Source organism: Syngnathus leptorhynchus, chromosome 4, assembly GCF_054491065.1.
Source record: "Syngnathus leptorhynchus isolate UIUO chromosome 4, UIUO_Slep, whole genome shotgun sequence".
NCBI lineage: Eukaryota > Metazoa > Chordata > Actinopteri > Syngnathiformes > Syngnathidae > Syngnathus > Syngnathus leptorhynchus.
Genome location: NC_141198.1, coordinates 11,992,637 through 12,009,333, shown reverse-complemented (window position 1 = coordinate 12,009,333; position 16,697 = coordinate 11,992,637). Strand labels below are relative to the sequence as shown.

At 43.3% G+C, this 16,697-nt stretch overlaps 3 protein-coding genes across 4 annotated transcripts; 1 reads left to right on the top strand and 2 right to left on the bottom strand.

Moving 5' to 3' along the window:
• Positions 1 to 903: 903 nt before the first annotated feature.
• tmed7 (transmembrane p24 trafficking protein 7) lies at positions 904 to 3,171 on the bottom strand. 2 transcript variants are annotated; one of them, XM_085908817.1, is made up of 4 exons: positions 3,052 to 3,171; positions 2,564 to 2,776; positions 1,984 to 2,229; positions 904 to 1,731 (listed from the first exon to the last, which is right to left on the bottom strand). In XM_085908817.1, the coding sequence occupies exons 2-4, from the start codon at positions 2,723 to 2,725 to the stop codon at positions 1,495 to 1,497; spliced, it is 645 nt and encodes a 214-aa protein (XP_085764943.1). In that variant the 5' UTR covers positions 2,726 to 2,776; positions 3,052 to 3,171; the 3' UTR covers positions 904 to 1,494. The 2 variants fall into 2 exon arrangements, with proteins under 2 accessions (XP_085764943.1, XP_085764944.1); XM_085908818.1 differs by lacking the exon at positions 3,052 to 3,171 and adding an exon at positions 2,847 to 3,045.
• A 716-nt stretch (positions 3,172 to 3,887) lies between these two features.
• LOC147058161 (RNA-binding protein MEX3B-like) lies at positions 3,888 to 9,926 on the top strand. The gene is made up of 5 exons (XM_085908815.1): positions 3,888 to 4,626; positions 5,817 to 6,055; positions 6,172 to 6,217; positions 7,174 to 7,868; positions 7,974 to 9,926. The coding sequence occupies exons 1-5, from the start codon at positions 4,050 to 4,052 to the stop codon at positions 8,370 to 8,372; spliced, it is 1,956 nt and encodes a 651-aa protein (XP_085764941.1). The 5' UTR covers positions 3,888 to 4,049; the 3' UTR covers positions 8,373 to 9,926.
• LOC147058160 (SMAD family member 4-like) lies at positions 9,122 to 16,229 on the bottom strand. The gene is made up of 10 exons (XM_085908816.1): positions 16,005 to 16,229; positions 14,726 to 15,036; positions 14,452 to 14,626; positions 14,125 to 14,379; positions 13,666 to 13,773; positions 13,536 to 13,586; positions 12,927 to 13,110; positions 12,585 to 12,753; positions 12,124 to 12,262; positions 9,122 to 11,999 (listed from the first exon to the last, which is right to left on the bottom strand). Exons 2-10 carry the CDS (start codon positions 14,963 to 14,965, stop codon positions 11,788 to 11,790), a joined length of 1,533 nt encoding a protein of 510 aa, XP_085764942.1. The 5' UTR covers positions 14,966 to 15,036; positions 16,005 to 16,229; the 3' UTR covers positions 9,122 to 11,787.
• Positions 16,230 to 16,697: the final 468 nt, after the last annotated feature.

The following is a 16,697-nucleotide window of genomic DNA, read 5'->3' as shown; positions in this document are numbered from 1 at the left end:
GAATAAAGTGTTCCGAATAAAAAGACAAAAACAAATCGTACTTTAATCCGTTTATGTTGTTTTGTACCCACTGGAAAAAAATCTTAAATCACTGGCTTTTGTGGAATGATGTGGTGAATGTGATTATTTCGCTCTCTACAGGAATAAGGATGCATAGCAAGGGAAATATTGTAGACTGGGTCTTCAGGTTCCGACTTACGACATCTTGGGGTAACAAATTACGTCTTAACCTAGTCAACAGCAAGTTTGAATCAGATGCTTCAATTTTATCAAAACCAATTTTTACACCGATTTAAAAAATAAAAAGGCGACTTCTCCCCCCAGCACATTTGGATGCTCTGATGAATAGTAGTTTACACAATACGGATTTGACCAAGGAATGTAATTTAAATTACAAAAAGAGGTCTGAGTGGAAAGAAAACCACACCCACGCATTTGAACGGAGAGTTTATTCAGTCATTTCAATAACTTAACACATCCCCAGAGTGCCCACAAAACAGGTTCTTGCTTAAACGGGGGGGGGGGGGGGGGGGGGACGGGGACGACGACACACATACTCATCAATGCACATATGCAGTGATTTTGTAAAACCAACAACAGGAAGGTTACGAGTTCCTATTGAAAGGAGGGCTGTATCATACAGAGGACAAACTACATGTTTTGTGATAGGTTTCAAAGACTAATGCATGAGCTGTATTTTGTAAATCATTGTTTAAATTTGATTACAACAGTTCCAAATAGAGGAGCAGACTTATACTCTAAAGCTTCCTTTGAACAGGCACACATTTTGGTGATACGTTTTGAAATTTGCATTAAAAACTGACTTGAAACAGGGGGGGGGACTAGCTTCAGTTTATATTGTTTTCTCCTGAAAGTATGGCAATTGTGACTAAGAAGCTCTACTGAAGCTTTATAAGCAGTTTATAATTGTTACCAGCAAAGACAGATCATGTAACAGTAACTGATACAAATATAATTCTGCACAAAAGCGCTGGAATCACATCTGACTAAATTCCATGGATTAAGGGTTAAAGTTGAAGCTGTGACTTCTTTTTATGCGTGAACATTTGCAGATTTATAGTCTTTGAGAAAAATAACACATTTTGGGCTCAAACGTCCGTGTGTGTTAGTGCTGCTGGCATGACTTGAATCCTCTCATTTTTTAGTCCCCAGGCAGATTAACTAAAAATGGCTGACAAAGAGGACAACATTAAAAGAGGAACAAAACAAAAAAAAACCCAAATGATTTCAAATACTGAAAGGGCTATCGCCAACTGTGTTCAGTAGTAGTAGATTTCTAAAAGCACAATCATTGTTGTGTACGCCCCTCCCCCAATCAAATCTCTGTCTACGACTAATTTGCATACAGTGTCTTTAAACAGCAGCTGAAAAAAGTGTGAAATGATTCAAATCTCTCTGCTGTTAGAAGTCGCTCTATGAAAACAAGCCAAAAATGAACAAAAACAAAACAAACAAAAAGGACATCAGGCCGGGTTACGACCCCACGCGGGTGGTGGTGGTCTTCTTGTCCGAGAAGAAGCTCCGGAGGAGGACCACTTGACTGATGCTGACAACCAGCAGGACCAAGGCCTCACCGATGGACCAAAAGGCCACACGCGTGTTCAGATCTTCGGCGCGGCTGCGTCCCTGTGCCTCACGGAGACGGAAGTGCGTCTGGTAGTCGATGACGGACTTGAGGGCTTCGTGGATGGACACGCAGGCTGACTCCAGCTGAAAGAGCCAGATGAGAGAGTTCAGGTGGGACGCGCACACCATATAGTGGCGCAACACACACAGGTCCCAGGTCGTCGAAGGTCGAGCCAACCTAAGTGTTACTTAGTGACCAAGGAAGGGTGTATCATGCCTCTTTCCCAGTCCGCTGAGAGCTCCAGCTCACCCAGCACCCAAACAAAGACAAGCGTCTTTGTTTGTGTGCTGGGTGAGAACCTATAGACAACTGATGGATGATTATCATCAACTCACATGGGTGAGGGCGGTGGCCCTGTTCTCGTTCGGGAAGAGCGGTGGGTCGTCCCCGACCTGGAAGTCGAAGTAGACCGTCTTGTGGGTGAACGTGGAGAACTCGTTGCTGAAGCAAAACTTGAATGTGCCGTCCTTGGCGGCGGTGAAGGTGAAGCTGTCGTACTGCTTCTTCATCTCCTTGTAGAGCGTTACGCCGTCCGGGTCTTCCAGGCGGCAGTCCACGTCATAATGGCCGCCAGTCACCACCTGGGAGAATGCACAATTTGTATTAAATTTTTTAAAAAAAAAGTTAGATGACACACATTTAGAGGCAGTTTGAATTAGGGTGAGGGTGGTGGCGGTAGAGATGTGCATGTCAGAAAAGCAGCAAAGAAGAAACATCATTCTTTTTAGTTGACACTGTTTGCATCACTTATATGCATTACCGGTACATTATTTGCAATTATGAAAAAAAAAAAATTCAGGCTAGACAGCCTGAGGACATTTTTCGAGTATGTAGCCAGACAAAGAATGCAACACCGTCGTAAACCATAGGCCAACTGTTTGTAAAGCCAGCCGCGTTACCAACGTGTCTACACACCTGAAATTCCAGCGTACACTTGGTTCCGGTGGTGATGTCCTCGTAGAAGCACTGTTTGGCGTTGTCGGGCAGTTCGAACGTGAGCTCGGAGCCCAGCGCCCAGGCGCACAGGAAGAGCTGGGCCCACAGCGCCTGCAACATTACTCGCAACGAGCCGTACATGCTCTTTTAAAGGCCTAGAACCCAAGTCGAGTAAAATTTGGTGCGAGTGTCCTGTGGAAAAGAAATTAAATAATACGTAAAAAGCAGAAAATCGCCCCAAAATGTAGAAAAAAATGCATACCCGGATCTGATCGTTAGCAGCGAGTTAGCTCAATGCTACCAGACGAGTTGTCTGGCCTGGTGTCATAGAAACGGGTAAGCGTATGGACTCGAGCACACCGTACATACAACGCGATTGTCTGTACGCATTTATATTTTGACACACAAAACTGAAACCGTCTAGTTATATAGCGACACTTATTTTTCTATTGGCTTTAGTCACTCACCTCAGAATCTCACCCGGATACGACTAATTCTAGCAAACGTTATTACAAGACGAACCTACTCATTGGCTCTCGTTTACTAAAAGCCCGCCTTTGCCTCTCTCTCATTGGTTAGAACGATTTAGAGCAGTGTCTCGGTTTTATGACGTTTTTTGACGCCTACGCTCCGACGTGGCCGGTATATCGACCACCATTGACCAACAGTGACATTTCTTATATGACCTTAAAACTGTCTTTCAGTAGATTTTCCAGGTGTCTGTGAATTGTTGGTTTACTTTTCGGGCAACTTATTACTTTTACTTTTCTTGAAGGCTTGTTTCTTTTTTTCACTTACCGCAGATGTCGACACATCGTGAAAACAGACATAACTAAAAAGATGTAAAGTAAAAAAAAAATACACACACAAACAAAGAAAAAACTGTGATGGTAGCAACATGCAGAAATATAAACCACAGAACATTAACGACAACAGCTATGGTTTGGAGAAGCAAGATATTCCCCATCCATGGTATTATTTAGAAGTAGTGATTAATATGATTTGAAATGACACATATTAAGCAAGGTGCATTTGTCCCGTTATTTTTATGTGGTGGTAAATTTGGCATTTTTTTTATACTCAGTTTACAAGTACATTTTAATCTGTGCTTTTTACTTCTACCCAAGTGCATAATGGAATCAGTGCTTAGACAATTTCCAGTCATTTCACGCAAGTCATTTTAATTGTAACTGTACTTATTTACAGCGTGAATACTTGCGGGTGTGACCTGAAGTGTCTATGTTGAGGCGGTAACGGCGCACCGATTGACCCAGTATCTAACTCTCGCGAGAGCAAAACCCAGCGAGATTAACGTGCTAGTGGGGAAGCTGGCGAGACAAAACAAAAGGCACACATTACAGTACACACATTTCAACCACCTGGCGCTGGTCGCTTGTTATTTGCATTTTGTTTGTTTGTTTTCCCCCTTCCCCCGATTCAATATTTTTGAATATATTGTTTAAGCATGCCGAGCAGCACGTCTTTGCTGGAGGCGGAGGAGGGAGAATCCGAGGTCCCGCCGCCGCCGCTAGCGCACGCTTTCGCCGGTATGGGCCTCGACGAGCACCTCGGCACCCAAAGCCAGGCGGCAGCCGAGCAATCGGATGAAAGTTCAGCCTTGTACCACCACCACCAGCAGCAGCTCATCCCGGCGTCCCACTTTAACCTCCTCGGTACGGTCCTCGACTTGAAGCCACTGCAGCATCGTGCACCTTCGGGAGACGAAGGGAACGTCACGCCCGAGGACGAAGACCCACAAGTTTCAATCACGTCGGGGAGCCCGTTGCTATCGCAGGCCCACCATTACATCCATTCTTCGGTTCCGGGGGGCCCTACAATGCCGTCCGCTTTGGATCAAGTCGAGACGGTGTTATACAACGGAGACGAGCGGGGGGACGACGCTGGCGTGTACTGCGGAGAGCCGGGTGGCGGCTGCTTCGAGGCCGAGGCGTCGCTCCTGGCTCGCCGGAAAAGTGTCAACACGACTGAATGCGTGGCCGTGCCCAGTTCCGAGCACGTTGCGGAGATCGTGGGCCGACAAGGTGAGTCTTTGTCGTTAGAAAGTGCTAAACGTGCTTAAACGGAACACAAATTTTGAGAAAACGAGCCATGCCATGCTGGGGAACGGGCCGTGCTTGTGCTAACTTTTAGCTCATAACTTATTGTTGTAACTAGCTCGTTACAACACCGATTATTAGTGCCTTTATTTGAATGAAAGTTGTTTTAATTATCATAGACAAATGGCCAACAATCCAATGCGTCTATAACTTAGTTCTCGAACTTGACACGTTTTGTGTTCTGCTTTTTTTTTCTTGACATTTATGTTCGCTGGAGTGCAACTAGCCTAGTTAGCTTTGGTTCAAAGTGGGTCAAGCCAGTGCCGCCCGTCTCGAAGCAACTTCGACTAAAAACGTGGAGCGATTTTTTTTTTTTTTTTTTTTTTCAATGAACCAACAGACACTTCCATTCGAGTCCTCGATTCATTCCCCGGCATGTGTGTCTTTTCCACATAATTTTATCTCTATGTCGTGTGCTTTCTTTTGTCTTCAAAGACCGCAAATTGCTTTGCCACATCAGCCCCATTTGTAGTTTTTCATTGTAGTTCTTCGTGGGCAGAACAGAACAGAACAGATTTCCCACGTTCAGCTCAACATAAAACATACGTATTTGTGAACATATAGCCGAGTTCTACGTTTGTCTTTTGGTGTGCTTTGTGTTGGGTTTTGCACATGATTAAATAAAGGGCTGTGTTGGAAGCTCCTGTCGATGGGGGAGGGTGCACACTGTTAACACAACAACAGGAAATGGCTGGACTCAAGCACAGCTTGAAAGGAATATTTAATCTACTTGAAATGGTATTAGTGGTTGAGAGCTTTAACTTGCATTATGACTTATGAACATAAAGGCAATAATAAAGGACAGGAGCGACCGTATCTCTAACTCAGTGCTTCTGAAAAATGTTAACACCAAGTACAGTAGAGTGTTAGCCAACATTAGTGCTGCAATTACAAAAAAAAAGTATTTATTTCAAGAAATGAAACATGAAAAATGTGCCTAAAAATGCGTCAACTGTTTTGAAATAATACATGCATGGTTGGAAAAAACTATCACTCTTAAGTCATTTTGTGAGACTGAACCAATATTTGGCCACTTCCATGTTTAGCATGGAATTGACCATTTCATTGATTGCACTTGGCATTATTCAAACCCATTTTTCCTTTCTTCCACTAAGGTTGTAAGATTAAAGCGCTCCGAGCCAAGACCAACACGTATATCAAGACGCCGGTGAGGGGCGAGCAGCCAGTTTTTGTTGTAACTGGACGCAAGGAGGACGTAGGCATGGCCAAGCGGGAGATTTTGTCAGCCGCTGAGCACTTCTCCCTCATTCGGGCATCGCGGAACAAAGCGGGCTCTCTGTCTGTGGCGTCCGGCCCGGGGATCCCGGCTCTGCCCGGGCAGACCACCATTCAGGTAGTGAGGATATAGTGTGTATTGGATCTTAGATCAGCAATTCAAATAGGGAACCTTGATTTAGGTCAATTTGAATTGTTCAAGCGTATCCAATAAAATGTCTTATTTGTCTGCAGGTGCGGGTGCCATATCGTGTCGTAGGACTGGTTGTGGGTCCAAAAGGTGTGTTTTTTTTACTCAATTTTTATGATTTCTTGAAAGGTATTTCCTTGTTTTCACTTTGCAAACTGCAGTTCTAGTGATAGTTTTATTGTTTATATGGCACATGAACTTTATTTGCCTATTTCTTTTGTAATGCCACCTCAGAGGACCCAAAAATCGAATTTATTGCAACGTGGGAATATGACACCGGTCAACAATTAAGTTTGCAGTTAATAATACATAGCATATTCCATTCTTTGTGTTTTCTATGGTTGAGTATTAGTTTCTTTTTTAACTTTATTGTCCCGTGACAATCGTTTGTTTTTGTTTCTGGGAGACAATCCTTTCAATCTTGTGAAAGAAGTCTGCAATTGTTCCCTAAATGCCACAAGGTGTCAGCAAAGCATTTAAACACAGACTGGTATTTCCCTCACTCTGCAACGCAAAAGCCTCTTTTTCCGAGGAATCACAGAATCTTTAAATGTCCACTTCAGTCCTTTTTTTTTTTTTATGCCCAGAGTTGTTCACTTTGTGCCCGGTTGACATCATTGCACTGGTGTCAGTGATTTGTGCTTTTCTCTCAACTGTGTGCTATCTAAACACACTTTAGGGGAACTTAACAGAATTTGCAGCAAACGCTCCCATGGGGCCTCCGGAAGGCTTCATGAGTCAATATTAAGCGTTTCCCATCACTTATTGATTGTCAAGCAGTCGTGATCTCATAAATACAAAGAGGAATTATGAGTTGTTTTTCATGACTGCCTTAAGGATGGATAGATTGTCGACATTGAAGTTTGACCTCGACTCATTATGTCAAGCTGCAGTGATAATAGAAGTTGAATGTCCTACTGCGGGACCAAGTAACCAATTCCAATTTCATCCGATTTTGTAAATTTGGGCACTTATAAATGTTCTGTAATTCAAAGTCCATTATCCATGCTGTGTCTCCCCTTTAAAGTGAGTCATTTGTGCTGCAGGGGCAACCATCAAGCGCATCCAGCAGCAGACGCACACCTACATCGTGACGCCGAGTCGCGACAAGGAGCCGGTCTTCGAGGTGACCGGCATGCCGGAGAATGTGGACCGCGCCCGCGAGGAGATAGAGGCGCACATCGCCCTTCGCACGGGCACCTGCGGCGGCGGCGTGGAGGTGCCCGGCGCTGACAACAATGACTTCCAGTTCAACGGCACGGATGTCAGCTTTGACAACAACGGCGAAGCCGGGTGGCTCGGCCCGGGGGGCCTCCTCCCGGCGAACCAGAGCGGCGGCGGCGCTCAGCGGGCCAACACGGGCGGCGGCGGCCGCATTTCTTCCACCTATCGCAACGACAGTTCCAGTTCCCTGGGCAGCGGCTCCAGCTCTACCGACTCCTTCTACGGAGGAGGGGGTAACGGTACCAACTGCATGGGCGACTTCAGCCCCACCTGCTCATTCAATGCCAATTCCAACAACAACAATAACAGCAGCAATGACAACCCGGGGACCTCCAGCTTCTGGTTTGGAGACGGCCTGCCCCCAGTGGGTTCAGAGGAGCCCATCACAGCGGCGGGCGGGAGCTCCTCGTCAGGATTTGAACCCCTGACCGTCTCCACTAGCGGCGCGCCACAGCACATCTGGAGCCCCTTTGTGGACCACCAAAACCTCCAGGGCTTCGACGCACGGCCTGCTCAGGTAGGTGGTAGGTTTGAATTCATGTTTGGATGAATTGCATTTGGAAGAAACGCAGAGCCCTGACCGTCACCATTTTTTTGTTTGACTACATGTTGTTATTTCCAGACAAGTCAACCCGGGACGCCCCGTCTCTCGCCCACCTTCCCGGCTGAAGCGCTAGAGCACCCCCAGGCATTGCACGTGCTCCAAGCCCCCTTTAGCAGCACTCACCGCCCGCCCTCCTACTGCTCGGCCTTCTCTTCCTCCTCCGGCGATAGCTCGTCTTCGTCGCCGCCCGAACCCTCCCTAGCCTATGGCGCGGGGGCCTCGGCAGGGCCGGGGCGCCGCCCGGGTCCTGACGTGTGCATCCGCTGCATGGACGGCCGGGCCGTGGCTGCGCTGGTCCCCTGTGGCCACAACCTCTTCTGCGTCAAGTGCGCCACTCAAATCTGCCAGTGTCCCGACGCCGCCTGCCCCGTGTGCCTGTCACCTGTCACTCGGGCCCTTCGGCTGCGCAACATGTGACTGGCGGATAGCCAAATCCTCAAATGTAGCAAGCAGAAAACGTTTCAAACGTTTTAGCCACCTTTTGATCCTTTTTTAAAAATTTTTTTTAATTTGCAGCAGTCTCTTGTGACTGCCGTCCTCCGGAGTGAGCAAGTGAGCATGTTTACAAACGGCAGGACCCCCGGCTCGTTTCGTAATAACCAGTCGTATTATACACTCACGCATTACATACTACAGCGGCATGAAAAGCCGCCTTTTATTCTCTCTTTCTAAACACTCCACAGGGCGTCAACTCGTTACCTTAGCAGTGCTACTCCTTTTATTTCCCAGTTTGCAGAAGTCACTACACCAGGATCAAAATCGTTTACGGTTCAATCTCGTGCCTGAAATTAAGTTATAAACAAAAAATATATATCTATAACAAAAAAACGTACAAAAATGACTTTGAAAAGCGTGGCCTTTTGTGTTTAGACTGATGTAATGTACACATCGGGGTTCCAAGTCATACAAATGATTTTTTTTTTTTGCTTCCTCATTCTTTTTTGAGCATACTTAATACTAACATTCCTTTCACAAAACCTGCTGTAAATCTAGGAACAACTCGTTGAATGTTCTCCAGTGTTGACATTTTATTTTATTAAACGTACGACTTTCATTTCCTCGTCCTGCCGCCGGGCCTATGCAAGAGTCCGCCTGTGTTGGGACAACCAGGACGAGGAAATTTAATGAGGGACTTGACGGTACTTTTTGTTGGGACTCAGGGGAGGTCTTTTTTCTTTTTTTTTTTTCACACCGCCATTCCTCATGCCCCAAAAATGAAATCATCTCAGTTAATTTTTCGATCTAATGAACTGTTGTCGGGATGTTTTTGAGGGGGAAGCGCCTGGAATGTAAACACTCCACACCTAAATTAAGTTTTTTTGGTTGTATTATTTAGGATTGAACTCAAGTTTGAGTTAATCTTTGCTTGAAAACTAAAACATCCAAGATAATACCCTCCAGGTTCTTTTCCCTCTAATCAATATCCGTCCTTTGTTGGTGGTTTTTTTTTGGGTGGGGGTGAATGCAATATATACAGTCAACCCTCAGCTTATTGTATTATATTGTTAAGGACTGAGAACTGAGATATACAGAAGTTATTTTTATTTTGTTACATTTCATATTCTATATATATATAAATATATATATCTGGAAAAAGTAACTATATTCCGATGTTTACAATAAGATTTTAATTTTTCAATTTTTTTCTTTGCGCGGGCGATAAACACGAATGAATTTGCAATGCTTTATCCACTTTGTAGTTAGATTGGAACGCCGCCACTGGAAATATGGAATGTGCATACACAAGCATGTCTGCGTTTAATAAAAAAGTAAAATGTAAGATAGTAAAAAAATAGTAAAGTGAAATTAAACCGCTGAATATATGAACTGCCTGTTAATACGTATTCAAGAAAGTGTAAATTTTTTTTAGTAGCCGTTTTTGTGCTAATTTTACTACTTGATGTATATGTAGGGAGCAAGTCTTATGATATATATATATATATATATATATATATATATATATATATAAATTAATACAAAATGGGGCAGTCAGGCGTTAAAAAAAGCAAGACTATATTTTATAAATGGGCCTTTTAAGTTATTGCGGCCTAAGCACTGATGTTGTTATATTTGCTGTAAAGAGAATTTTAAGAGTTTTATTTTTCTGATATTAAAGTTACTTAATAAAGATGGTTTCATTTTAAGCCACATTGAGTCTCTTGTTTGTATCACTTATGACTTGATTTATTCATGTAAAAGTGAGTTTAAATGTGGGATCATTGACATCAGCATGCACTACAAAGATGATATATATAGATTTCTATTTACATACACCTGATTAAAAAATAATACGTCCAACTAACCACAACAGGAACATCTGTTGGTGAAAAGGTGGGAAAACAAAATGACGTCTTTAGTGTTCCAACAACTAAGTCGAAGTAAAGTGCTAGAACATAAAACAGTTCATAAAAAAAAAAAAAAAAGGTAAAAAAGAAAATCTTAACAAAATGTATCAAAACTGCTGGGAAATGTAGATTTACTGCTAGTATTTTGTCACCTGATACAAGAGGATCTGTCACTGGCCACAACATTAGGTACACACTCTAATGAGACATTTAACTCTACAACTATTGGTTCATCAAAAGTCTGACCTTAAGTTTCATAAAGCCACCTTCGGTTTCTTGGAAATTATTATTTCAAAAATAAACGTCACCTTTTGTCAAAATTCTGACTCACTAGTTTATTTCCTAGTAAAAGTTTTATACTTATTTTTGGGGTAATAATTCCATTTTATTCAGAGAATATCAACATTGTCATACTAACACCCCCCTCACACACACATTTTCTGATGAAATTACAATTTAATTTCTTATCATTAGCCTATTTATTTCTCTTAAAATGACTTCCAAAATTCAGATTTTTTAATACATTGTTGCAAAATCACTTTCTCAATAACATACATCTTCCATATAATTTCAAAACTTAGTTGTAAAATAATTAAATTTAATTGGTTGTAGTATTATGAGAAGGAACTTGTCATTATAATAGTGCCCGCATAATTGTATTCTTTGAATATTACCCCTTCTTTGAGAAAAATACAAAATAGGACAAATATTAAAAACCTCTCTTTTTAAGCCTGAAACTTTTTTGGTAACTTTTCACGCTTTTCCACAATCTGTCCTCTTAAAGATACAACTATATAATTTTACGACTATCCTCCCCTAAAATGCAGAAGTCATTCCGCTTGTAAAACATTTCTAATATTGCTGCTTTATTTCCTGGAGGAAAAATAAATAAATCAACTTTATTCTTGCAGGATACATAATTTTTTTTCACATCTGTGTGCAGCCTTTGTTTTAATTCAAATGATCTAAAGTTGTTCCACTTAAAATTAAAACTTTTTCTTGTTATGGTCTCACTTTGTCCTCATAAAATTATACTTGGCACTTGACACAATACAACTTTCACCCCTGATTTTCTACTACTTTTTGGGAGGGGGTCTAACTTTATTCAGAAAAAAAAAAAAAACAGCTCCCCTTATTCTAAAATACATTATTTTTCTTTACAATGTGGCCTTACTTTTCAGTACATCTGAAAATATCATAAACGGTCATTTTTATGCATGTGTACCTAATGTAGTGACTGGTAAAACCGCAATTGTAAAATCAACTGAAATCTCATCCTAAATATTCTATTAAAAAAAAAAAAAAAAAAGCCACAAATGTTCATCATGTAGAAAACACAGCACTCTGGTCTAGTCCAGCAGTCTGACTGATCTATAGTTTGCCCTTTCGGATGAAATGTGTTATTTTGGGTTAACACCACAGCAGCGTCAAAACCCACCTGACGAGAACGATGACAACACCAACAAGCAGAGAGAGTCCATCTGAGTTCAGTCGAGCGGCTGGGGGTCGGCGATGGGCATGGTGTGCAGCACCTCGTCCAGCAGCTGCAGGGCGCGGTGCAGGTGGATCTCGATCCAGCACGGCGTCTCCTTGATGCTTTGCCGAGGGTAATCGGGCCCCCAGCCTTTCACGAAGCTCATGCGCAGGATGCACAGGCGGCGTAGGTCGTCCACGCCGATGCCGGCCGCTGCCGACAGACCTGCGGACAGGACAAACGGGGTGGCTTCCCTTTTAAGATGAATGATATGATTCATTGATCGCTTTTCTATCGTGGGCTAATTCAAGCAACACAAACAACAAGTCTCTTAAGGGTTCAGACTCACTGATGGCGGGTGCGATCCCTCCCACCGAGCCGGGTCCTGGGATGTTTCCTGCCACTGCAGCTGCCTGCGCCGCGGCCGCCGCTTGAGCGGTCGCCGCCTGTTGCTGCATTTGTCTGTGACACTGACGCAAGTCGAACACCTGCCACACAACATAAATACGTGATACACAAGTAGGCACACACTTTAGTAGAGTTGAAAACCCAACACCCTAACCCTTGTTTCATAAGAAACTGTAGCCTTCGATGAAACCTTAACACTTACTTTTGAAAGCTTAACCCAGGCTTGAGTCTACTTTTACCTAACAGTTGATCTTATATTGAGATGAATGAGCACAATGTCACAATGTAGTTCTAGCTGGAGGAACGAGGAAGGACACTTTCCAGCATTTAGGAGTTAAAACTGCGTTTGATAAATGCCATTTTAATAAACAGTGTAAATGTATCAAATGAAAAGTATATCACCTTAATGTAAGCGCTGGGGTAGATCTTATGGACGGCGTCGCCGGGCGCTCGTCCGGCCTCGCGGTCAAGGTAGTAGCTCTGCACGAAGACGGCATGGTCGCTGAGGCAGCGCACCCAAACGTCGCCCTCGCCTTTGCACTCCAGCTGTACGCCTTTGCCGATGTGAAGTCTGGCGGACCGATCAAATATTGAAATTTAATTGATGATCTTGATTTTCTTTCAGTGGGGAGAGTTGATTTGAGATGCAAGTGATTTGCCTTGGTAGCAGAATGGATGCTATTATTAATGTTACTTCAATCATGACCAGTTAATAAAGTTTGCGCGATGGCCAATGGGTGCTACCTGGCTCTCTCGATGGCTTCTGTGCGATGGACGTTGCTGAGCTGACCCAGACAAAAGCGGTCGCCGCCCGACGGGTCTACGTAACCGTCCACGGTCACCACGGGGCACGACGACGGCACCTTGAAGGTCTCGCCCACCTGCAGGTCCATCTCAAAGTAGGCGATGGAGCACCAGTAGTCCGGAGCTGCAACACAGTCAAACCCATAAGTGAGGCACTAACTACAACACTTGGGTGCTGCATCATACTGGGGGACAGACATTGTCACCTTTTTGCCAATTTATTTTGTCATTTTGTTATTTTGTCAACTGGCAAAAATAATCCCAACAGTAAGTAATAAATGGTACTCAAAATATATAAACAAAGAAGGGAAATCATTTCATATATATCAAATTTTCTCAAACAGTGGTAACACTACTCACAAGGTTCCTTATCTAAAACACTCCCTTAAATACAGCCCCCCTCCCGAAAAACAACAGTTAATGTGATCACATCAGTGTCATAGTCTAACCCTCATCCCATCCATCCATCCATCCATCCATCCATCCATCCATCCATCCATCCATCCATCCATCCATCCATCCATCCATCCATTCATTGTGTGTTCTCACCAGGATGATTAGATATGGGAGGCTGAAATGGAAACTCATCATGGACTGACCCTGGAGGTGAGAGCAAAGTGTTTGAGGACCACCACCATCATTGGGAAAACATACTGTTTCCTTTTGTTGTCTGACTTACAGTAGTGTGCTGGCTGAGGCATGGGAGGGTGATGCTGCAGGTGACCGTTGCTGTGGTGTGGCGTGTTGGGGGTGAAGCTGCTGTTCCTTGACCAGACAGTATTGCCACCTGAATTTAGGACACAAAAACCACGTTAGAATAAATCATGACTTTTAAGGAAGTAAAATTTGATTTGACACGCTACATGACAAAAAAAATTTGTAAAACACTGGAATGACCACAAAGGATTTGAGGCAAGATGTAGCATCTTGATAATAAAAAAAAAACACAGAAAAATAATCAGCTAGAATAATTTCTGTGAAATTGAAAGATAAGTAGTTCCTACAGCTATTAGAGATATCAAAAACATTTACAGTAGGTATGAAAAAAAAAATCGCTAAACAAATGCTAAGTGGTTAAACTGGTACATGAGATGTGTCCAAAAGGAGCACGTTTCTTGAAAGATGAAGAGAGTCTTACTGGCCGATCCTGTGGCGACAGTGGGGAACGACGACGTGGAGGCAGAAGTGGACGCCTCGGCGGGAGGAAGCATGTTGGTAGGAGCAAATAAATCGGACGGTCCCGGGCGGCCCCCTGATGGAGGATGTTGGATGGTTTGCATGGAGCGGCCTTCATCCATGGGGGGCAGGCTCTGGGGTCCGTCAAAATCATGCTCATCTTTGACCATCAGCGCTGAGCCGGGCCTGGAGCCTGTTAGATTCAGTCCTGATATATCTGGTGGGGAGTTAAGGCAAGACATTAGGAGAAATGATGACTTGGCAATATGGAAAATATGAAGAGTCTCACCTATGCCGGGAGAGACCACCCGTTCATAGTGATAAGGGTTGACGCAAACGCTGTCGGCCTTGAGGTCGAAAGCATACTGGCAGTACTTGACATGTTTCAGTTCATTCTTGTGGAGGTCGGGCCAGCGCCACAGCTTGGCATAGACCACATGTGGGAAACCCTTGCGACCTGCCACCTATATAGATATATAGAGAGATAGATAAATAGATAGATAAAGAGAGAGAGAGTTTGATGAAGGTGAAACTGCTTTATCATCCCAGCTCACTGATCCCACCTGCAGACGTCCATCCAGTGTCCTGGGGATGGTGACGCACTTGCTGGGATGGGCGCCGTTGGTGGTGATGGCGGTGATAAGCGAGTCCAGCTCATCCTTCTTCTCCTTGAGCTTCTTCACCAAGCTCTCGATGGCCCGCTTGGCGAAACTCTCGCTCTCGCCGCCCTGCCGGTGGCACATAAGGCTGTGCACGATGCTCAGGCAGGCGTCGTTGCTGGTGGGCGTGTTGGCGATGGACATGTCGGCTTGGGAGGATGAGACACACTGCGACAGGTGGGCTTCTTCAACTCAACAAACACACCATCAGGACGCTGATGGAAGAAAGACTAGAGTCGATGAGTCACCTCCAATGGTCGTGAGCCAATTGCAGGGCTCAGACAAAGACTAGTCACACTTGCAATGGACAATTTAATGCCTTAAGTGAATCTAGGACGCATGTTTTTGTAATGCGGCTTCAAGTCACCCACGCAAGCAGGCAAAAAAATATGCAAACTCCATAGGAAGAACAGAACTGAAATTTGAACCCAGAACCTCTGGACTGTGAGGCAGCGGTGCTAGCTACTATTCCATTATGCTGCAATATTATCATTAATATAGTGACATAAAGAAGATGTGCAAATACCAGACAACAGGTGGAAGGCAACAATGCGGGCACCTAATGATGTCCTATATGTTAATAAAGCGTTGACATATTGATTAGGGAGGGAAAATATGAACAATATACGGCGGACTTAGTAGTTGGCGCACCTATTTGCGATATAAACACGATGTTAACAAAAAGAGAACACGTGAATATAACTTTGCATTAAAAAAATACCGAATTTACGACATTAATTCATCCGCGGAGAGCCGCAACGCTAGAAGGAAGTGACCGCTCCTAGACTCCAAAATAAATGCCTTTACGCTAGCACAACACCAATCGTTAATAGAGGTCGTCAGCTGACATTTTGATCTTAATTATAACATTATATAAAGACATGGAAAACACGTTAAACTCGTGTTCACATCTCCATAAATAAATGTATTTCCATCAGCCTAAACATTTACTGCGGTAGGCGCTGACCGGAAGCAGAAATGCTGATTAGCATTTATTGACTCGCTACTGCTTTGAGACAACAAAAAAACAAAAAAAAACACTAGCTTAGGTATTTCCCCGTTTAGGCGCGCAATATCTCATTTTTAAAAAAAATTAATAAACGCATTATTGATTCATTTGAATGATCCCCGTTTAATTTATCGTACCGTTTCATCTTTATTTGTACGTAAGGTCAACACTTACTTTCGGCAACCTGGCGCTAGCTGCTCTGGCAGCTTCTTTTTTCGCCCCCCGTTGTGGTGTTGGTCGCTTCCTTCTTCGGTTGACTTGATATTCAAGATTCGCACGGCCAAACAAGTGTTCGTAACAAATAAAAGCACTATCGCCTCCTTAAAGACGGGAATGTACGAGGGGAAAAAAATCACGGCTCTCTTCTGGTAAGTTCTCATCCAGTGTATTCGGTTCTTCTTCGTCTTTGTTTTGTGCTGGCCTTCTATAGCCAGTGCAAGACGTGCAATAGTGCCGTCCTGTGGAAAGGAGGGCAAACTACAGCTTGAATTGGAACTAACTGAACTGCTACTACTACTACTACTACTACTACTACTACTACTACAACAACTAATACTAATATTACTACTACTAACAACAATACTACTACTATTACTACTACTACTACTACTACTACTATTAATAATAATAATAATAATAATAATAATAATGATAATGATAATGATAATGATAATGATAATAATAATAGTAGGAAATCATATTCACAGGCAATTCTGTAATAATTGTATTGATATTCAGATCATTGTACCTGAAATGTATTAGTGTGGTTCTGGTTTAAATGTTTACAACGGAACTTCATCACACTGACAAGTCCAGGACTGAATTACAACATAAAAGCTAACAAAAAAACAACAACTTAAAAGCATG